The 24,305-nt window shown below is 32.4% G+C and overlaps 2 protein-coding genes and 1 long non-coding RNA gene across 6 annotated transcripts; 1 reads left to right on the top strand and 2 right to left on the bottom strand.

Moving 5' to 3' along the window:
- Positions 1-1,687: 1,687 nt before the first annotated feature.
- Positions 1,688-4,208, bottom strand: LOC102664622 (uncharacterized). Its single transcript, XR_417641.4, has 2 exons — positions 3,962-4,208; positions 1,688-2,639 (listed from the first exon to the last, which is right to left on the bottom strand). It is a non-coding gene; the product is annotated as an uncharacterized lncRNA (long non-coding RNA).
- A 4,790-nt stretch (positions 4,209-8,998) lies between these two features.
- LOC100810415 (transcription factor GAMYB-like) lies at positions 8,999-14,438 on the top strand. 4 transcript variants are annotated; one of them, NM_001402108.1, is made up of 6 exons: positions 8,999-9,390; positions 9,495-9,608; positions 10,445-10,498; positions 10,856-11,226; positions 12,389-13,382; positions 13,703-14,438. In NM_001402108.1, the coding sequence occupies exons 4-6, from the start codon at positions 10,873-10,875 to the stop codon at positions 13,963-13,965; spliced, it is 1,611 nt and encodes a 536-aa protein (NP_001389037.1). In that variant the 5' UTR covers positions 8,999-9,390; positions 9,495-9,608; positions 10,445-10,498; positions 10,856-10,872; the 3' UTR covers positions 13,966-14,438. The 4 variants fall into 4 exon arrangements, with proteins under 4 accessions (NP_001389037.1, NP_001304541.2, NP_001389036.1 ...); NM_001317612.2 differs by lacking the exon at positions 10,445-10,498; NM_001402107.1 differs by lacking the exon at positions 10,445-10,498 and having other exon boundaries at positions 9,000-9,608.
- Positions 14,439-15,351: 913 nt separating this feature from the next.
- On the bottom strand, positions 15,352-24,271 carry LOC100810950 (inactive protein kinase SELMODRAFT_444075-like). Its single transcript, NM_001317644.1, is given in 9 exon segments — positions 15,352-15,675; positions 20,052-20,201; positions 20,768-20,983; positions 21,316-21,464; positions 21,595-22,233; positions 22,579-22,724; positions 23,148-23,242; positions 23,436-23,551; positions 24,088-24,271. Coding segments are annotated over 9 exon segments (2,019 nt in total).
- Between the last annotated feature and the right edge of the window lie 34 nt (positions 24,272-24,305).

Genomic DNA, 24,305 nt, shown 5'->3' on the forward strand with positions numbered 1-24,305 from the left:
TATATATATATATACACGACAACCGTCCAAGTTATCTATAAATGATCCTTATCTCTCTCTAAGACGAAAGCACCTTATACATATGAACTTCAATTCGTCATTCAAATTTCAAGAAGACTTCCAATGATTAATTTACATATTTTAATTTGTTATTTTAAGTAGAGTTTTTATAGAATTCTTCATAAAAATTAATGCCAATTTAATACTTTCGTTAAATAAGATAGGAAATAGACTCATTAATTTCGTTTATTTTTCAGCTCATACCAAATTATTCTTGGTATTTGAAACATGGTATATATATATATATATATATATATATATATATATATATATATCAAACAAACAAACTACATGTCGTTTTTCCTTCAAAATTTATGAAAAACGCATATTATTATTTTTCATAATTATACTAATACATTTTATTTTGTCAAAGTGACACCTTTTAAGTGTGCAGAACATTGAAAACCTTGTGAGCAAAACAATGCACCTCCAGAAATTCCGTTCAATCGAAGAAATAAGAAAACATTTATCCAATGTCTAAACAATTATTTTTGTCCCTCAGTGACACCACATGACCACATGCACCATTCCTCAACTTGTTAAAGTAGATATCTTAATTACGTCTAATGTCCAAAGGAAAACAAAACATTTGCTTTGGTACCATCAATAAAGTGCTTGACGAGTGGTTGAGTTTGAGTGTTTCAAATTGGGCTAAAAACCAACTAATGTCTTCTTCTTATTCTTTATTTTTTAATAACTGGAGCCATAAACAAGGATCCAAATGGGACAATTTGTGGCAATTCCCCCAAGAGAAATCAATGATTCACTTTCAAATGTTAGCAAAAAAAATTGTTCACTTTAAAATTGTTCCCTTTGTACTTGATGTTTATAATTGAAAATATGGTCAAACGTTTTTTATTTTTGGTGCATGATAAAATTATCAAAATTTGAATTTATTTTTCGTAAAAGAATTTCTGTTTTTATTTTTGCAAAATTGTAATGTATTATTTTTTTGTCCGGAGTTAGGATTGAGTGATTTTAAACTTACATGATTTTTTTAATTTAAATTTAAAATACAATTTCTTAAGGATTAAAGGTTACTACAAATTACATGAAAAATAAAAAAAAATGTAAAATATAATTTTTAGCCGTTAAAAAATACTACAGATTACAGGAAAAAAAAAATACAAAAATCTGATTCACAAAACCCAACAGTCATAACCACCAACTAACTGAAGGAATCCCAATTTGAATTGGAAGTGTCAGCCACAAAAACAGCACCGAACACCGATTCGAATCCCAAAGGAAATGGACTGTACCCAAACATATTAAAAAACCTTGTTTCCGCCAACATTTTTAAGAGACCAAGCAGAGGAGAAAAAAATCATGATTTTAGAGAGACCAATTGCAGGTGTAACTCCCTAAATTCTGAGTCCGTACTTATACATATTTCAATTAATTAAATTTTATTTTATTTTATGAAGCACGTTGATCCAATCAATTTTCACAATCATGTTAAATTAAGAAAACATGAACTATAATTTTAGTAAATTTTTTTAACTTTTCATTAGTTATTTTTTAAAGTCAATATTGTGTAATAGATAAAACGAAGCATTCATATTTTCAAAAGAATACGTAATAGAATTTTGCTTAGAAGCTTACTTGTCAAGTAATTGAAGCGGAAAAAAAAGAAGAAATAATGCATCCCAAAAATTATGAAATATATAAATATGCATAAGTTTTTCCCTTAGTAAGTAATGTGTATTACTTTATGGTACAATTGTATATGAAAATATAGTAGATGATTGAATATACATATAAACAAAAGTACCAAAGCCAAGGCCTACCTAAATCAAATACTTATAGAAAAAAAAATGGTTTTAGACTCAGGGCAGTCATCTCTAACACCCAACCATGTGTGAAAACTACACAAAAACATAAGTATGGGTGTGAAAACTACACAAAAACATAAGTCAGCAGAGGTTCGTGCATAGCAGAGATACCCACTAAAGTGATCTACGCCTCTAGTCCCGTCGGGTATCTACCGCTTCCAAGTGCACTCATCCTCAAGATGGAGCCCCAACTCTTTGCCCGTTGCTTGATCCTGGACAAAATGTACCAATGAGTCTTCCTACTTAGTCAACCAAATACAAGAAGACTTCAAAATGTCACACACACAATTATCAACCACCACGATGTGGTTATCTGTCGAGTCTCACTTACACCTATAAACATTTCTTTTACTATCTCACCATATACTTCAACAGGGATTTTATGTTCTTTGTCACCATGGAATTCCATGTGATACTAAACAACATTGAATTGTCAAATGAGTCCCAGACTAATCCCAAACTCCAACAACATGTCTCATAGACAGACGAGGTCACGTTCCTTCCACACCATGCAGTATGAAAACCACCAATCGACTGTCGCTTTGTGAGCTCTAACAATTTTCTAGCATGACACTCCCATGCGATTCTATTCAACTTGGATTTCAACATTCCACCGCGCACTCGCATCCGCTTGCACATCTCTTTAATGTCTTATTCTCACTAGAATAGAATAAAAGTCACACTAGTACTCATGCTTGAGTCTTATGAACTTTCACACAACAATGCACGTCTTGAGGCATAATGGGCCTACCAGAACAAAGGTCTAGTCAACAACGTATCAAACAACAATATCTAACACACAAGTAATTACATACTACAGTCGAAAATCGATTGTGTTGCACACAATAATCACAAACAATTTTTAGTGCTTGAGGTCACACTTCTCAGTCTCCAAATAAATTTAGTGCATACAACATTAATAATTGCTTAGAATTCACACTTCCTAGGTTTTTCATATAGTTCATCAGACAAACCATAACTACATATAACAACAATAAAATTTAACATTAACACTTAGTAAAAAATAGGCAATTTAACATATCAATATAATAAGCATAAAAAACCCTGACCCTAGAAAATAGGGCGGATTCAAGGCTTAGTGAATTTTAGCAAATGATTTTATCCCGATAATTGATTAGTAAAAATCTACAAAAAAATCATAAAAATTCCACATGACAGGAAGACAGAGTGTTTTCTAGTTTTGACATAGTTCAAAGATTTGTACATTTATCCCTCTTCCCAAAACCAATTCGAGTTATAATTTTTATAGTTTAAAGCCAGCATAAACCTATTTTCAAAAAGGTAAAAAAACATGCAACAATTCATTCTGTCATTCCCAATAAATCGTTTATTCAAACCCTTTTCCCAGACTTCACAAAAGTCCTTCCAACAGTCACTATGCTTTTCTTTGTCCTTTAAAATTTGAAGATAACCTCTAATATTTTTCTAATTTGCATGGTTCAAAATAATTTTCTCTCTAGTTTAAGACAATGTAAACACATTTTAAATTTGATAAAAGCACAAGTAAAAAATTAAGAAAAAATTCACCTTGTCAAACTTAAAATGCACAACAGAGCAACCATTTTGCATGTCACAGATGAGCCTCCATTTGAGCCCATCTCACAAAGGTGTCAACATAAAAGTTGTTGCATTTTGTGTCTAGTTTAAGTCAAGACAAATTTCACAACAATACAACCACTACATTTTCCAACATTTCTGCGATAGTATCACATGTTCACACTAAAATCGAAAGTCATCCACTGCCTCTTAGGGTTTAGCTTCGAATTTCAATATAAAAACTTGGTTTTAAATTTTGATAAAATTTGGACAGAGTCTCCTTTGTATTTGGAGCTCTCTCAATGAATTAAGAAGTCAAATAGATTAGATAAAAGAGACATGAAACACAACACAATCTCAAACAAAGTAAAATAGATTTCAGGAAAACAAAATTTTCACCTTGCAATCTTACATGCAATTTGATCAACACAACCAATGGAGACATTCATGCAAATCGATGGTTGAATATCTCAACACAACCAATTTAAGTCCACAAATAAGTGCCCACTTACCTAGGTTTGGTCTTCAAGAAGAATGAAGGGAAGAAGTGATGGAGATGAACACTTGATGCTAGCAAGAATGGTGAATAGCAACTATTTCTCCTTCTTCCTCCACGGCCTCCTCCTCCTTTCTCTCAACTCCTCTTTCTTTTCTTTATCATTTTTGGTTTTGAATGGTGGAGAGAATGAGTGTAGAGAAAGGTTTAGTGTGGGTTTGTGTTGTGTGGCCGTTGGGTGCAAGCTTTGGGTAGGTAGTGGATTACACTTGTCATTAGGTTAGTGTGCTTAGGTTTAGGTGTTTATCTTATAGTTAATTAGGGTTCAGGTGTTCTATTAGGTGACTCCTAATTAGAGTGCTTAGGGTTTAGGTGTGTGTCTAACGAGGGTTTAATTTACTAAAGTAATTTTACATTGTATAATTATAACGCAATACAATTACATTTTACCGACTAGTAAAATAAAATCTAGATGAGTTGATTAATTAATTAATCTCATCTATAGAAATTTTATTAACAGGTAAAATTTCTTGAGTACTAATTTATCTAACAAATTTGTATCTCAAGATAATTAATCTAGATGCATACTAATTAAATTAATTCTCACAAAAATCACATACAAATACACAATGCAAATAATTTACACACAGAATTAACAAAGAAAGTAATTTTAATTAATTACTCAAAAAGAAATTATATATATATATATATATATATATATATATATATATATATATATATATATATATAATTGAGTTGTTAAATTTAAGGGTGTTATAAAAGTCACAACACCCATCATCGTCTCAACCAATAACATTAAGGACAACGAAGATGACTCCTTCATAATTGTCATAGGCCATGTTAACTTTGACAACTTTCATTTATTTTTTTCTTCCCTCTCCGTTTGGTCTCTACGTGCTTGTGTTTTATTTCTAACCATGAAATTATTTCTTGTTCTTGTCATTGATACCTCCACAAATGTCATCATTACAATCATTATCATCATTGATATATTTATTGTTGTTGTTTATCATCATTATCACATAAAAATATTCTTAAATTAATTTTAATATGATATGAAACTTTTAAAATTAATCATATTTTAAAAAGCTAATTTAAAGATTTTTTAAACTAAAACTTGTTATTTTTAAAAATTTTGATACTCAAAACTAAAAATCATCTCCAACAAACCCTTAATTAAACGTTTTTCTTTTTCTCTCGACTTTCTCAAAGAATCACAACTAGATGGCGTGTGAAGTTCAAGCTCAAGCCATATCGTTATATCCTTGAACCAATCAAGTACGTACAGCCAATCAGCCATAGAATAGAAGTCATGTGCATGTCCATGCCATACACTGGAGCCCACATCTCTGACTGGCCATACCTTTAAACCCCTTTAAAATGTTATTTTTTTATACTAAATATTATTAAAAAATAAAGATGTACTTGATAAAACAATTGTTATGATTATATTATAAATTATTTAATATTTACGTTTAAAATTATTTGATACTTAATAAAATATATTTAACGTCACTTAACTAATATTTGTTAGTTGTGTTTGAATTAATAAAAGAAATATTAAATATTTAAAATATAAATATAGTATTTTACATTATTAGTCATGAATATCAATATTTGACGTAATATTTAGATATGAAATAGGAATTTAAAACTGAAATTGAACTTTTGACTTGTAAGTATTGATGTGATGTAAAAACTACTATGATTATATTATAAAATTATTTAATATTTATGTTCAAAATTATTTATGATGTTTAATAAAATGTATTTAACGTTAGTTAACCAATATTTTTGAGGTGTGTTTGAATTTTTATTTGACGAAAAATATCTTTAAAATTTTAATATAAATAAGATTAACATTTTTTAATGCTTAACATTCACCAACATTTTCCCCATTAATTGTTGTTGCATTATCACCATTCATTACTTACTTCTATATATTATTTTATCACTACTAACAATACCATATACTACTGACACTACTTTTATATATATCAACCTTCTTATAATTGGCGCTAACATTGTAATTAGTGTCATGTGGTTAACTAACTTGTTTTTAACGCAAACTTTATATAATCTTACTTATATATGATTACCTTTAATTAGTTAGAAGTGTGTCAAAACTTATCTTACTTTAAATTTAAATCTTTGATTCTTTACATAATACCAGCAATATAAAAATTATGATTTTAAACATGTTTTAATAATCGAACTGATCAGACTAACTTCGCAGGTGCACGTGGACTAAATAAATGTTTTATGAAGACAAAGATGGGCTATGGCAATGGTGAACACTTGCAGGTCTTCATTAATGCCCAAATGTGTACGATTTTTTAGTACTAAAATGCAGTACGTGTATACAAGTTTGATACTTCCTTGAAGAGGGTGAAAGAGTTAGGCATAGAAATTATGTGATGCTTAATTGTTAATTAGGCTCATCAATGGCCTACATATTGATTTCTAGACACAGTGAGAGCATCTTTGGGACAAATTTCAACTGTTCTATTTCTATAAATAGATGTTTAAAAAATAATTAATGTATTTGGAATGATTGTTGAAATTTGCTAAAATGGTTTTTTTAGTAAATTATTTTGATGCATGTGAAAGCTGAAGCTTATGATTATTTCTCAAGAATTTTTTCTCTTTTGAAACATCATCTCCAAATTATCTTATTTTTTAACAGTATTTTTCCTTTTTATAGCTTCATACTAGTCTTTTCATAATTTATTTTTTAGATTAAAATATATTTTTATCTTTTAAAATTGATAAAATTTGAATCTTGTTCCTATAATTTATTTTTCATTTTTCCATTGGCATAAAACCAACCTTATAACCATTGATAAAATAGTAAACTCTTTTCACATTTTCTTCTCTTTTCAACACAAAACCAACCTTATAACCACTAATATCTAATAATTATAACTTTTACAACCTAAAAGTGATTAATCTTCTCTCTACTTATTTTCAACATGCTTTAAGAACTTCTTGTATTGAGTATAAAATTTTATCCTGAGTTTTATCACTGACTTATTTTTAAAACAAAACATTCAAACATACAATACAATACACATCACTTTAAAATCAATCTCATTCCCAATCAATTTTCCAAATGCTTACCCAATTAATTTTTAATTAATCGAATCTAATTCGACGGGTGAATGTATATTACGTTTCTCTGTCATTCCTTGCGTTCCTCGTTGTGTTGCGTGCTAATGTTATTTCTGAAGATATCATTTGTCCATTCATACCCACTTTCCAAAAATATTGAAACACCCCACCACCCATTTTCCTTGATTTCGTCCCAAATCCAGTTATCTTGAACTCAAATCCTCATGCCAAAGTGACTTCTAGTCCTCACTCTTTTTAAATACTTATTCTCTTTGAATTCTTCTCTTAAAGTTAGCATTTCAATAGCACAAGCAAAAATCAAGGGCAAAAGAAAGAGCTAAAATAAACGAAAAAAAATTTGTATTGTATTGTATTGTACTTAAAATTATGTACAAAAAAACACTTCAAACAATGAAATATCACCCTTTTTCCATTTCCGACTTTCACACCACACTTTAGGCTTTATACTATATTCTGACTCCGTTTCATAAAATCTGTCTCATTTTAGCATTAGTTTTACTAACTGAAATTGAAAGAGAAAAACTAAGGTGGGATATATAATCTACAAAATAATGAAAATACTCGCACAAATTTAATTCATAAATTTGTCTTGTATTCCTTTATAAGTAACGAGGCAGTGTAATAATATATCATCTTAAAATTCTTTTATTAACTACTCAAAATAAAAAGTACTACTAGTATTAAATAAAATATAATTAGACTATAGCAGCAAAATTATTCTTTTGAGCATTTAATGTTAAGAGACTTAACTTTGAGATGATTGATTAAATTGAAAACAATTATTGATCCACGTGCTCACGAGTACTTTTTCTTCTATTTATGGAGAAAAAAATATGAAAATGTCAAAACGTTTTATTATTTTGGTTATTTTTCATTCATTACTTATGCAAAAAGAGTGGCTTTAGTCTTTAGATATTACAAACAAAATAACATATATTATAAAAGGTTAGGTTAGGGTACTACTTTCTGCGTGTTGGTAATCGAAGCGTGTAATTAGGCATTTTAGGAATGGAGAAAGCGATTGCGCGTGAACTTGTTCAACATTTTGCCATTGGTGTGGACGAGATTTATCTCTATAGACGAGTATTTTTTGTGTGTCATATTGCGTAAGGAATACAAATATTATTTTTGATTTATTAAATAACAAATGTTATGCTTTATTATGTGTTTCATATTTTTATATTATTTTGTTTCATAATTAATAGTAAGGGACACTCAATATATAATACCAAATCACCTTTAGTTTTTGCATAGAAAAATATATAGGAACATCACTTCATACAAAAAATTCTTTTATACACACACACACTCACTCTCTCTCTCTCTATAAAGTTTTAATTTTTATAAACATCTTCTTACGATTATTGAAACAACAGCTTAAAATAATAAAAATAAATATATTGAAAGTTTCAATTTATAAATCAGCAGTAAAAGTTTTTACAATATGGATAATAAAAATTATGATAAATATATATTTTAAAATAGAGAAAAAGACCATGTCCTGAAAGTATAAACTTAAAAGTTTATGAATTACTATAAAATTATTTTAAAAGTTATGAAAAAATAAATTGATACGTAATTGAGTCAAAAATGAAAAAATATTTTATACTGGTGCATTATCAGTGAACCCTTTACCATAAATATCTAAAAAATATAATAAAATTATTTTACATTGGTTATGCATTATCATTAAACTATTTTGCACGATTATGGATTACATATCATAATTCATTTTTTATAAACTGTTTGTGATTAGTAAGAGAAGAATTTAAAATTATTCTTAAGAATAATTCCAATTCAATATAGAAAAGCACACACTTGACAATACTACAAAAGAAGTAGTAATATCTGCTCAAAAGAAAACTAGCTGGTTCAATTTTGCGGGACATTAATTAATAAAAGACCTCTCTCATTATTTATTATTTTTTGTTTACATTCATTTTCATTACCAATTGATAAATAAATGAAAGTATAAAAGAATGCTAGCTAGGATGAGGAAATGAAGAAGAGAAGAACTGAATAATATGAGAAGACACTCACAACATTGATTTAGAAACATTTAAGAAGAAGAAGTGAAAGGTGGTGTGTGTGGGGTGCTACTCCTCCTCCTCCTCCTCCTACCCTTTCATTTTCATTTCCCACATTTCTCTCTCTCTCTCTCCTATACTTCCTCTTTACACTCCCCATCTCTCTCACTTTTCATTTTCATCTCCATTTTTTTTCTCTAAAACTCCAATTTCCCATTTTACCCCTCACTGTCGATCCCCCCTTCGCCCTCGCTCCGATTCCTAGGTTAGTCTCCTGAAACGCACCGTTTTGAGGCCTTCGCCGTTGATTCGCACTCTCCGACGTGTTGAAATTAATTAATTTGCTCTCTCTTTCTCTTTCGATTTTAGGAACAGGGTTTTCAGTTTTCACTGTTCCATTAAGTTTCCGAGCTCAATTCAGCTTCCGATTCGCCGCGCGCAAAACGACTTCGTTTTTGGATTTTGGCGTCGCGTCCTATTCAGGTAACTATCGTCTTGTTTCTAGCGTTCGTTCTTGTTCTCCATTTCTTGTTTTTTGTTCAGTGGAAAATCTCGATCTGTTGAATTTATATATTATTAAAATTAAAATCAGAATCATAAAAAAGGTCATAATCAAGGTTTTGGATTACGATCACAATTCATCACATTTTTTTACTAATATTTTATGAAATTACTGACACGTACTGTCACAATTGTGTTCACAGAAAGAAACCCAATCATTTATTAAAACCTCGAGCTTAAAAATTAATAATAGTATTAAATGCATTTTTTCTTTAATTTTGTTTTTGTCTTTGCTCTGGTTGTTAATATTGTAACAAATGGCCAGAATCGCAGTCCCTTTTTTAAAACCTTTAGGATTAATAAATACCTAAACTATTAAATGCACTTTCTCTTTGCTCAGGTTATTAATATTGTAATAAATGGCCAGAATAAACCTCGGGATTAATAAATAACAAAAGTATTAAATGCATTTATTCTTTGATTTTGTTTTTCTATTTGCTTGGGTTATTAATATTGTAATGAATGTGTACTGTGCTGTGGTGACCGGATTTGGGGTGTTGGGTTGGTGGGAACAATTAATTCCGTGTTATGTGTGTGTGCTTGGCCTTTGTGGGTTTTAAGGGATGGGATTTTTTTTGAAATTTTTCGTGTGAAATGATATCATGTGATAATTGGTACTAGTACTAACCTTTTTTCCCCCTATATATTTGATTCCTGATTGGGTATTATGGGTAAACATGATTAGTTTCGTACTTAAATGGATTTTGATGGGCTGTTTCTTTTTTTGGGTCTGGAAAATTTGTGCTTTCATGGTCCAGAGGAGAGAGCATCATTAAATACTCGGAGTCAGATTTTGCTGAAGTAGAAACTGGGTATTCATGCCTTTACTGTGATTTACTTAATATAATATGGTGCTTCAGATTATTTTCTTTTCAATTTAAGCACTGTAGTAGTATTTTTTTACTAGCTTTTAAAGTGTCTTCATAAAAGTTCATTTCTTGTTTTCTCTATTTTTTTTGTTTGAATCATTTAATATGATTCTGCTCTTTTTATCTTGATGTGGTTTGCAGCTCCTTACCCTGTACAAAAGAAATATCTGAAAAATGAAATTAAGTGGCTATGAAACTGAAAGCAAATTTAGGAGTTTTCTTGGTTTTTTCTTTTTACTAGCTTTTTTCACTTTTGTAAATTTTAAGGCTTTCCTTTGTGGTTGTGAATTATTTGGACAGAAGCTATATACTATAAGATGAGACGAATGAAGAAAGATATTGAAGATGAGGTGCTTCCCAATGATATGAGTGGGGCACAGTTGAATGATGAGAGTTATGAAGGAAGTGCTGGCATTGTTCTGAAGAAGGGGCCATGGACATCAACTGAAGATGATATTTTGGTGGATTATGTCAAGAAGCATGGGGAGGGGAACTGGAATGCTGTTCAGAAGCACACCGGGCTGTTTCGTTGCGGAAAAAGTTGTCGGCTGCGGTGGGCCAATCACCTAAGGCCAAATTTAAAGAAAGGGGCGTTTGCCGCAGAAGAGGAGCGGCTGATTGCTGAACTTCATGCCAAAATGGGAAACAAATGGGCACGCATGGCAGCTCATGTAAGCATATTGTATATAATTTCCATTTGCCATACGTATGTGGTTATAACTATAGTTTTTTTTAAATGTTTTCTTGAAATCATTGAATTCTGTTTGCTATTAGTGATGTCACTGCTGTTATGTCTTTCTTGTATTGTATCAAGGAACTTCCATCTGATAACCCTATTTTCCTTTTGACTTGTCCCTAAAAATATGGAACTTGCTAGTTGTATCTCTTGATGTCATACAATGACAAACACGCACATAGACAAAGAAAACAGTTGATTAAATAGTCAGCGTTTGGAGAGGCATCTCCAAATAGGTGATAACCTGACGTAGAGGTCTACTATAACCAATGTGGCTGAATACAGTTTACATGTCTTTTGTTAGATTCCCAATGCATAACGTCATGTTATTTAATGCTCTAATGTGTATGTATGTTACGCAATATAGAGTTTTACAATGTCTTTGTAAATTTTTTCTGGATATCATTGTACTGGTTTAGAAAGTAAATAAACCATTGTTGTGGTATGATACTTTGGAGACATTCATTTTAACGCATTGTTAATTTTCTGTGTTGGCAAATGATTTGTTATTCTCTCATATCTACAACTTCAATTGCAAATTAGGTTAGTAATAATCTTACAAAGTAGATAATAGAATACACCATGGTAACTGTTCATTTGTAAGAGTTAGAAGCTTGCCTATGTCACATTCTATTGGATGTTGTGTACTTGTGCCCCTTGACCAGGAAATCAATTGTCTAATATTATCTTGCCAAAACAGGTAAATGACAATTATATCAATAATAAAGCTTATTCGGTTGATAATAGATAAGTTTGAACTTTATTATATATGCTAATCATAGTGAACTGATGTGTTTATCTGTCATTCTTTTTTGAGATTGAATTAATTCAAAAGAAACTCGTGGTTTTTTTTTTTTATATTTTCTTAATTCTTATACTTCTAATAATTGAGGGGTTTAACTTATTCCAGCAACAATCCATAATTCATGACTAAATATCTTAGAACTTTTCAGTTAAAACATTCCAAGTATGGCCACCATGTATTGCACACAAGATTTTGTAATTGTGGCAATCAGTTTCTTCTACAATTATTTTTTTCCAACATATCTTCTTTTTTTCCTTAATCTGTTATGATGTTTAATTTCTTTTGCTTGTAGTTGCCTGGTCGGACAGATAATGAGATAAAGAACTACTGGAACACCCGGATCAAAAGGCGTCAACGGGCTGGGTTGCCACTTTATCCTCCAGAAGTGAGTTTGCATGCTTTGCAAGAGAGTCAGCATAGCCAAAGCACTGGTGGACTTAATGGTGGCGATAAAATGCATCCTGATTTCTTGCAGAAAAACAGTTATGAGATACATGATGCTATATTTGACAGTCTAAAGGATAATCAGGGAATCTTACCTTATGTGCATGAGCTTTCTGATATTTCTGTTTATGGCAATAAGCTAAAAGGTCTTGATTCTTCTCAGTATTGTAGTTTTGTGCCACCAACATCACCTAAGCGTAAGCGTCTTAAAGAGTCAACAATACCATTTATTGATTCCTGTGCTATGAAAAAAAAGGATTTATATCCATTTGATCAAATTCAAGACAATAATTCTGATAAGATTGCACAATCATTTGGAATGCAAGCACCCCTTGATCCTGGTCTCTCCTCGCACAGTTCAATGTGTTACAGCCATTCACTTTCAAATGGCAACTCCTCTACTTCTAAGCCTTATGAGGCTATGAAGTTGGAGCTCCCTTCACTCCAATATCCAGAACTCGATTTAGGTAGCTGGGGTTCATCTCCTCCACCTTCTTTGCTCGAGTCAGTTGATGATTTCCTTCAGTCTCCTACAGCAATTAGTACACTGGAGTCAGATTGTTCTTCTCCACAAAATAGTGGCCTTCTGGATGCTTTACTTTATCAGGCAAAGACTATGAGCAGTTCAAAGAACCATTGTTCTGATAAGAGTTCAAATTCTTCTACTGCAACCCCTGGTGACAGAGCTGACAGCTCTATTTTGAATGTGTACGAGACAGAATGGGAAGATTATGCTGACCCTGTATCTCCCTTTGGTGCCACTTCAATATTGAATGAGTGCCCAGCTCTTAGAGCCAATGCAAATTCATTGAACGGACAGCTGCCAGTTCAGACCTTTACTGGTTAGTAATTTTCTGTGTGGTATGGATAATGATTATTGAAAACGTGTCGCACTTTTATACATGTTCGCATACTTCTTTGGCTCAATCTGAAATTTCTTCATTATTTTGGAGATTTCATTTTATATTATGGGTCCATGAATACTTGTTAATACTTATTTTATATGATAGACTTGGCACATTTCTATGAATACATTTATCAGTTTTATTGAAAGTGCATGTGTTAGGTTTACTCCTTAATTCCTGTGTTAATTTTGTCAGTTGCTAAAGATCTATTGTTATTCCTTGTAAAGTTCCTCCTTAATTCTTTAATTCATGTGCAGGCAACCTTCCGAAATTAGAATCTGTTGACCAGGTTTGGACTCCTAACAATGAAAATCTAACCTTGTCCCTGTTGAATATTACTCGTCCAGACTTCTTGCTTGCTTCAGATTGGTATGACCTAGGTTCTGGACATTGCAAGAACCAAACCATCACAACTGATGCTGCAACGGCCTTTCTTGGAGATGATTTAGCCACTGACCTCAAGCATATGACTGCTGGAATTTCTAAAACTATGTTTGAAAATCCATTCCAGCCCCTCTAAATGTACATTCAGGGCAAAAGTAACAAAGGGGTTATTTCTCTGAACGTATGTTGAAGCCTCTGTACCGGAAATCCAAACAAGCGCCAAGTCAAGTCAGGTGTGTTGTTGTGCAATGGCAGTGAATAAAATGCACGCTGTCTGTCGGCTGTTCAATCTTCATTAAGAAAACTTCTATCAGATGTGTGATTTGAAACTCTATTACTAAGTAGATTTGTGCTGATTTTTTTTAACATGATTGTCCAATGTCGATATTTCGTGGGCTGAAAAAGATTTTATGTGTGATTTGTAGTACCAAAAAATTGGTCAGAGACTAATAATTTCTTGTGGCTTTGTCACTTTTTTTTTGGGTGTTGCATGTATTGTACCATCATGAATCTTGTGTACACAAATGCTTTTGCAGACTCCTGATTTAATTGTTGAACAACATTGCAGTTGAAACATTGGACTGCATGTATCTGGATTGGATGGATTAAGAATGTCTTAGTTTTCTTATGTTTTTTTGTTTGAACTGATGATATTTTTATCATTTATATGATTATTATTAGGCCAAAAAATAATAATATCTGAAAATTTCTTAAGTTGCATTTCTGGGTTTTGGAGCATGCCTAACTTGCAAAATGTTTAAAATGGCTACAGCATAAAAAATTTGTCGACTTTAGCCTATAAACAATAATTTTTCAAGTTGTTCATGGTTAGCTGGTCCCGCATAGTAGTATAACAGAACTTGGTTGTTACCTAGCCAACAACATAATTATGCTTCTCTTGTAAAAAAAAAAGGCCATACCTAACTTTGAAAACTAAAAACTAAACAATCGATAAAATACGATATCGATCGATAAAATAATGGAATATTTGCGTCTCATATTTTGCTTGTCAAGTTATTTTACAATAGAGTAAAATGTCGTACATTCTAATGTTAGGGAAGGGGAGGGCAGATTTTAACATAAGTGGGAAGAACAATGTAATATTTGCATCTCTTTCTAAAGATGTGTCCCGTGATAATCAAATTTAGGTCCTTCTCATAAGTGCGCATGATCATTGAGATGATATCAAAATATTTAATAATTGAATTATTCAAATTTAAAATATACAAGAATTTATTAAATAAAGTAACTCTACAAAAATAATTAATTCCCATTCATTTTTTTTTTGTGGAAAATAAGAAAAGAAATGTTCAGAGTAAAGAAGCAAAGTTCAAATTCAATGCCATTTCTATTGATACATAATTTATTTAAATGTAGAAAACAAAATTTATTTTTATGGAATGAAGGAACAATACATTATTTATATCTGAAAAAAGGAGTCTCTGATCACTGTTTCATTCTTACTTTCATAGAATAGCCGTCCTGTTATCGAATTGGAGTACTCTAACAAGACCATAATGGTTTAAAATATCCCACCTTGATCATTTGGCTTCTTACCCTTATTCTCATCATTGGACAACTCTTCTAAAGAAGATTCACTTGGCCCTGTGAACATGCTTGATGTACATGATGAAGTGCTTCCTAACGGAGGAGATGGTGGGGGTCTTAACCAAATGGGAGCATATCCTGCATAGATGCTTGCATCTTCACCTTCTAATTTCTGAGAGGCATCTGATATAAGTAAGTCTGACATGTCATAGGATGAATCTGACCGAGCTGGAGAACAGTCTCTCAGTACGACACTGCATGTGTTGCCTTCAAGTATATGAGTTAAGGCAGTGACCACCTGCAAACACATACAACAAGTTGTTGGACATTTTAGTGTAATTGATCTCTTTATTATGTTAAAATAAGAGTGCACGCTTGTTTTAATGTAATAACGAGATGTTCGGTTTAGGCAAAGGTTGGAAGTTACATGGAAGTTACTAAAACTTCCATCAACAGTTGGAAGTTACATAGAAGTTACAAAAACTTCCATCAACGGTTGGAAGTTACATGGAAGTTACTAAAACTTCCATCAACGGCAGTTTTAAAATAGAAAAAACTTCCATCAACCGCCAAAAACCACCTGTTCTTTGATTATAAATAATCATTCTGGTTCAGAAAGCATAACGATGTGAAAAACTCACAAGACCAAAACAAAACTCTTGAATTATAATCTTCTGATTTTATCCGATTGAACAATTTTGGTTGAACCCCGAAATTTGATTCAATCTGAAAGTGTTTATACACGACTTCAGATTTATCCAGGATTATCTCGATTTTCAAAATTAACCAACAAAAGATTGAATCAAATCTTTCGAGATGACGAACGATAGTTCGAAGATGACAAGCAAGTTTGCGAAGTTGGACAAGTTTGAAGGGCATGATTTCAGAAGATGGCAGAAGAAGATGCACTTTCTCTTGACAACATTGAATGTGGTGTATGTGCTGAGTACACCGATGCCGGTGTATATGGAAGGCGAAACTCTGGATCAAACAAGGAAGCGTTCGAAATGGGAGAACGACGATTACATTTGTCGTGGACACATTCTGAACGGTATGTCTGACTCTCTCTTTGATATTTATCAAAATGTTGAGTCTGCTAAGGAATTATGGGACTCTCTTGAATCCAAGTATATGGCAGAAGATGCCTCAAGTAACAAATTCTTAGTTAGTAATTTCTTTAATTACAAAATGATTGATTCGAGGCCTGTTATGGAGCAATATAATGAACTGCTGCGGATTTTGGGTCAGTTTACTCAACATGATTTGAAAATGGATGAATCCATTGCAGTTTCATCTATAATTGATAAACTGCCTTCTTCTTGGAAAGACTTCAAGCATACCTTGAAACATATGAAGGAAGAGTTGACTCTGGTTCAACTCGGCAGTCATTTCATGATTGAGGAGTCGCTGAGGGCTCAGGAAATTGACAAAGTCAATAATAAAACCGTAGCAGGTTCCTCTTCCGTTAATATGGTAGAGGAAAGTGGAACAGTTAAGCAAAATTACAATGCTAAAGGTAACAAACGAAAATTTCAAGGAAATAAGAACAAAGGTCCAAACAAACAGACAAAATTGTCATGTTGGAAGTGTGGGAAACCTGGTCATTTAAAGAGGGATTGCCGGGTGTTCAAAGGAAAGAACAAGGCTGGTCCAAGTGGGTCTAATGATCCTGAAAAGCAACAAGGTCAGATTGTAGTGAATAATTTTAATTCGAATACGAATTCAAATTATGTATCACTAATATCTGATGCATTCTATGTGCAGGATGATGATGTTGCTTGGTGGTTTGATTCGGGAGCAACAAGCCATGTGTGCAAAGATCGTTGTTGGTTCAAGGAATTTAGACCAATCGATGATGGCTCTATTGTGAAGATGGGCAATGTTGCAACTGAACCAATCCTAGGATTAGGTAGTGTGAATTTAGTTTTTACTTCCAGAAAAAGTTTGTATTTGGATAATGTCTTATTTGTACCTGGTATTCGTAAGAACTTATTGTCTGGTATGGTTTTAAATAATTGTGGTTTCAAGCAAGTACTTGAAAGTGACAAGTACATCTTGTCAAGACATGGTTCGTTTGTTGGATTTGGTTATCGTTGTAATGGAATGTTTAAATTAAACATTGATGTTCCTTTTGTTCATGAATCTGTTTGTATGGCCTCGTGTAGTTCTATAACTAATATGACAAAATCAGAAATTTGGCATGCTAGATTAGGACATGTTCATTACAAAAGATTAAAAGATATGTCAAAAACAAGTATGATTCCTCCTTTTGATATGAACATTGAAAAATGCAAAACTTGCTTGTTGACCAAGATCACTAGGAAACCTTTTAAGGATGTTAAAAGTGAGACTAAAGTCTCAGACCTTATTCATAGTGATTTGTGTGATTTGCATGCTACTCCATCATTAGGTCATAAAAAATATCTTGTTACTTTTATTGATGATGCATCAAGGTATTGTTATGTATATTTATTAAATACAAAAGATGAAGCTCTTGATAAATTTAAAATTTATAAGAAAGAGGTAGAACTTCATCAAAATGGGCTAATCAAAACTCTTCGTACGGATAGGGGAGGTGAGTATTATGATCCAGTTTATTTTCAATCTACTGGAATAATACATCAAACTACAGCTCCCTATACACCACAACAGAATGGTGTAGCCGAAAGGAAGAATAGAACCTTGAAAGAAATGGTGAATTCCATGTTATCCTATTCGGGTTTAAGTGAAGGATTTTGGGGTGAGGCTATTTTGGCAGCCTGTTACTTGTTGAACCGAATTCCTAACAAAAGGAATAAGGTTACCCCATATGAACTTTGGCACAAAAAGACACCAAATTTGAGTTATCTCAAAATTTGGGGATGTAGGGCTGTGAGAACTCAACATAATTTGGCCGATCATTTAACCAAAGGGTTAAGTAGAGATCTCGTGAAAAGGTCGGTTGTGGGATTAGGATTAAAGTCCATCTGAAATCTCTTATGTTAAGATACCCAATTCCCATCTAATATGACATTAGGTGCTGAATTCAATGTGGAAAGCTTAACATGTAGAGATTGGAACACATCATCGAAAGTATCCCAAAAGGAATGTGTTCGGTTCTGCAAGTTAAGGAGGTTGAAGTATAACTTCTCAATGGTTCTTTTGAAAAATTGCATTTGCAGGTGCAAAAAAAGAAAAGGACTACCTATATAAGCATGAAGTTTAGCCGCTTCAAGAAGCTGGGACTTGGCTTTGATATGCTTATGAAGGATAGGGACACAGGCTAGTAAAACTAGTGTCGAGCAAGAGTAATGTTATAAACTATTGTGCAGATTATCTTCATGTATTCATTATGAATAGAAAGGGTTCAATCCTTAGTGACACCCTGATATTCGAATATTTGAAACGTGTAATTTGCTAAGATGAAATTCAATCGTCACGATATTTCATCTATGCAGTAGTTTGTGGTATGTTATGACTTTGGTGATTTGATCGGTAATTACACTAAAATGGGGGAGGTTTGTTGGACATTTTAGTGTAATTGATCTCTTTATTATGTTAAAATAAGAGTGCACGCTTGTTTTAATGTAATAACGAGATGTTCGGTTTAGGCAAAGGTTGGAAGTTACATGGAAGTTACTAAAACTTCCATCAACAGTTGGAAGTTACATAGAAGTTACAAAAACTTCCATCAACGGTTGGAAGTTACATGGAAGTTACTAAAACTTCCATCAACGGCAGTTTTAAAATAGAAAAAACTTCCATCAACCGCCAAAAACCACCTGTTCTTTGATTATAAATAATCATTCTGGTTCAGAAAGCATAACGATGTGAAAAACTCACAAGACCAAAACAAAACTCTTGAATTATAATCTTCTGATTTTATCTGATTGAACAATTTTGGTTGAACCCCGAAATTTGATTCAATCTGAAAGTGTTTATACACGACTTCAGATTTATCCAGGATTATCTCGATTTTCAAAATTAACCAACACAAGTAGGTACCACCACAGAGAAGTCGATTAAATACGACAAAATTTGAAAAATCATAAGACATGATATGACTACAATACAATGCATAAACTTAATATAAATTTAAAAGTTTACTTTTTGTGCATTGTTAATGTAAAAATATTACAATGTTAACTTGTTAGAAATCATCGTCAGTATAATGTTTAAGGTAGTTTTTGTAAGGAGGAGTGCTAGGAACATACTCTTTAGCTCACTCTTTTAAACGTATTCTCTCTAATTGGTTAAAATTTATTGAAAACTACAAAATCAAATGAGAGAGTCATTAAATATGATGTGGGACTATCAAATTTTGTCATTTTTAGTAAATTTTAGCCAATGAGAGAAAGTGTATTCCTAACATTTTTCTTTTGTAAAAGTTAAACAAACATATCATATATGATTGGATGATTATATAAAAATATTTTATATTTTCAATGCATAAACTATTTGCTCTATTTCAATCTAAAGAGAGGATTGATGTTTTATAATGAGCATGAATCATAGACATAATAGAGTACTTCACTTCATATAATTATGTTATATTTAGATCTATGTTGGCATGAATGTTTAAAATATAAAAATAAAAGAATTATAAAATGTAGCTAAGAGTATTCTAAGTATCATTGCAGTGTCCAACTAACACCATATCCCTACTGAAGCTCACTGATTTAGATTTAGACTTACAGTATCCATTGATAATCGCCTCTGAGAATCCCTGCTGAGACATTTTTCTGCTAGACGAATCATCCAAAAGAGCTGATGGCAATCATGATTTTCCATCATCCTTTCATCAATTAGATCGGGATAGTTCCTTTCTTTCAATAGTGGCCTAGCCTGAAAGAAAGCAAGAGTTTAATAATTAAAAGGAACCTGTAAAGTGCAATGATGTAAGGAAATGCCAAGTCAAATTGCAATAGGCTATCAGAAATTTTATTTTATTACGAGTTTAAAACCATCCATTCTCATATTGCATTTTGCTTTTCATTTTTTGATCCCCATTATATGATATAATAACTGCTAGAATTTAAAGAATGAACAATAACGCAATGGCAAGTAGTGCACTATTCAGTATGTATACTAGGACATTGGTTGCGCATATCCTTCAAATTATCAACATAATATTCATTAATTGCACGAAAAAATATTGAGAAGAAATTAACAGAAAAAATTCAAGATTGCTTGCAAAACCTGTAAGGCTAATCATGGACCCTGTATCTAATGAAACCATGTTCAAAAGCAAGACAGCTGAAGACGGAAGGACTCCAGGGTTTTAATCATGTATGATTTTATGTATCCATTAAAATTCAACTCATAATATTTAGATAGTGGAGTTTAAGGGAACACAAAATGCACGATATATTTATTAAAATTTAAAAGTATTGTTTTACTTAGATTGTTACCCATCCCACAAGACTTTTATCTCCAAGCCGTTTGTCTGCAGTCCTCATTCCAGTTATTAGCTGAAGAAGAACCACACCAAAAGAATACACATCTGTCTTGGTTGACATTTTTCCAGATTCAGCATATTCTGGTGCCAAATACCCTATAGTTCCAACTACATCTGTGGAGTATAAGGAGTCCATTTGTTCAGTTCTAGCTAGACCAAAATCTCCAAGCTGATAAATTGATAAAAGAAGTAGTAACTTAGTGTTAGAGAAGCCATAATACGGTCAATTAACTTTGCAATTTATATAAGGAACTTATAGCCTTACCATTTATCATATTTTTCAATTTCCTTCATGGTTGTAATCACATATATTACTCATAAAACTATGGTCCATTATTAAATTGCAGTCATAGGCAGTTTCATACTAGCATTCTAAACATGTAATGTGAAGCATCACTATTAGTTCTCTATGTTTCAATAGCATATATGCTTTATAAAATTGGTGAGTCTATGGTATTTTCAAATGCAATTACTATTCTCTGAAGCTGTGTGATTTATTACCATTGCTTCATAGTCATGTGTGACAAGGATGTTACTAGGTCTCACATCTCTGTGTATTATATTGTTCTGATGCAAGAACAATAAGCCTTTTGCAGCTCCAATAGCTACTTTGATCCTTTCTGCCCAGCTAAGAGGTTTACGTGAGTGTTCTGCATCATTGTAGTCATAGTTAGTCTCTCCTATCTGTAATAATCATATCAGAAGATTCGTGCAGTAAATTTTATTCATTTTCATACTTCATTGTAATATCTGTTTCTAATACCAAAATTTTTCTCTTACGCGATAAATGTTGGTCGAGCGAGCCATTGCAAACAAATTCATACACAAGAAGCCTGTTATTTCCTTCTGAACAAGATCCACGCAGCATAACCACATTCTCATGTATTGCTCTGCTGAGTGCATTAACTTCAGATTTGAATTCCTTATCTCCTTGGAAGCTTGCACACTTGTGTTGCTTCACGGCAATCCTGAGTCCTCCTTGCAGCTTCCCTTTGTAGACAGAACCAAATCCACCTTCTGACAAATAGTTCTTTGGGGTAAAACCCTGTGTGGCTTCATGCAGCTCCGCGTATGTGAATTCTTTCAGTGGTTCAAATTTTGGTCTTCTGTTATTGCATACTGAGCAAACAGAATTTTTAAATTGTTCAACTATTTGATATGATTCAGGGTTGTTGCTATGTTCCACTGGTGTCTCTATGTGATACAAGTCAGTATGATTAGTATTTCGAGTATCAGAAGTTGGTAATATGCAATACCCTCTTGCCATGTCTTGTTCTCTATTGTCAAGGAATTTTTTCATTTGAGAATGAGATTGGGGGCACACAACCTTTGTAAGAGTTTGAATTGAAGAGCTGGAATTGGAGCAGAAAATTGCATTTGCGACTTGCTGTATTCTTTGTGGAGATTTAGAATAGGAACCTGCTTCACACACCATTGCATCAATTTTGAAATATCCTTGAAGTCTCCTTAAATGATTTGAATGATGGTGGACACACTCAAAAAGAAATAAGATTATACAAGTTTTCAACCAAATAAATGAGTTTTCTGCCTTACTGATCTGAAAAAAGAGCAAGTTGCTCCTTTGGTTTTTGGTCATGGAATTGAATAATGTGTTATGACTGGATGCTTTGACTCTTTAAGTTCTTAATCTATCAATATTTTATGAAAACACGGGTGAGAGATGATGACTACTAGCAGAACACCGTTAATATATAATTTAGAAATCAAGGTATCAAGATAAAATATATTTGTTCATTTCCTTACTTGCAAAATTTGCATTGCCATTGCTTCCATCTGACAGCTGCGTTTCCCTTGGTCCTCTCAAGTGTCGCAAAGTGTTGTCACGGTTCATTATTAGTAAAGCACAAGAGAGACTCTGCTTGAAATTCTTCTTATATTTCTTCATCTGTCTGCACATCAACAATGCCAGACACAAAGAAAGGAAGTTTCCAAATATTGTTATGTCTTGTGACATTTTACATTTTGTAAGAAGCACTAAAAATTCATCACATTTATGCCATTAAAAATTCATCACAAAAAATTCCAAAAACTTGAGCTGTTTAGGGATGATATTTCTATGGTTTTGATCTCTACAGCATAGATGGCCTTTACAAATTATTATGGAACACAAGAAACATTATTAAGGATCAAAGTATCAAAATGATGAGGAGTTTTATAGTTTCTCTTGGAAAGTTCTTTCACAATCATGAACTCTTTTTGTGGTAAATTTTATTTTCATTTATGTTTGGAGGGTAAGAATAAGAGGCCTTTCTCATGAATTTTATCAGATTGAAATATAAATAAATAAGAGAATAGAAAAAAATGTGACTAACCTATCAAGTATCACTGTTTTTGCCTCCAAACGGGTGGCAGCATTTACAGCAACCTCAGGTAAATTGCCTTGAAGCACTTCTATCCGGAACTGGATCTGAGTAATTTCATTCATAAAAGGATTCTATTAGACAATTTATCTAGATCTAGACAACCCAAAATATTAAATAATAGAATCTACTATGATTTTATTATTGACATTCCTTGTGATATAAAAATTGACTGATATAAAATGATTGATTATCAGCCACATGGAACTGTCTTCTAAATGCAAGTTAGTCTTATCTTACCCTTTCTGCTTCACACTGCTCGGAGATTTCCCTTATGCTTGCATTATTAAGGATCTCTTCTTTCATCTTGGCAACCTCTTTCTCAACAATTTTGTGATCAGTCTCAAATAATCCACCTGAACAGAAGAAGACCAACGTATCCATAAGAAGTTTATGAGGATCACTAAAGTGAGTACTTTATCTGTAATTTTAATTACCTCTCAAGATTGAAATTTGTGAAGAAAAAAAACGTTATAAATCAGAAAAGGAATAGCCAATCTAATTAAAGAATAGAACAATACATAACAATTCAAGCTCAACCCCATTTTTTGTTATGATATATATAGCCACTTTACATGAAAGTGATATGGCACAAACAAAGGTTATGGAACATGTTATGCAGTAATTGTTCCAATATCATAGTTAAGATCATGATCTTTCTCATGTGAGTGATGTCACCAAGGTTTTAAGTCATAGTTGTGGTTTCGTTGTGATTCTTGATGTTGCAAGAAATTGCAGATAAATACGGCTGACGTGGCCACAATTGCAGTCGCAGAGGCCCCAAAAAACTTGATGTTGTAGCAGAAATTGTGGTCATGGACCGTTTCTTCAAAGAATACACAACATCAAAATGAATTATGAAGATGGAAAGAACAAAGCATTGGAAACTCACGCAATCTGGCAGATGCAATGAAGGGAATCCTACTAGGACTATTAGCATGGCGAAGAACTACAAGAAGTGTAAGCTTGTCTCCATGCCCAAGCGAATATCCCTCCATGACAACTTTAATGGCACTTGTATTGAAGTCTCTTGATGCATAGTGGATCACCACAATTCTCCGTGTTTCTTCAGACATGATCAACACTCTTGTTTAAGTTCACCTCAACTTT

Source organism: Glycine max, chromosome 13, assembly GCF_000004515.6.
Source record: "Glycine max cultivar Williams 82 chromosome 13, Glycine_max_v4.0, whole genome shotgun sequence".
NCBI lineage: Eukaryota > Viridiplantae > Streptophyta > Magnoliopsida > Fabales > Fabaceae > Glycine > Glycine max.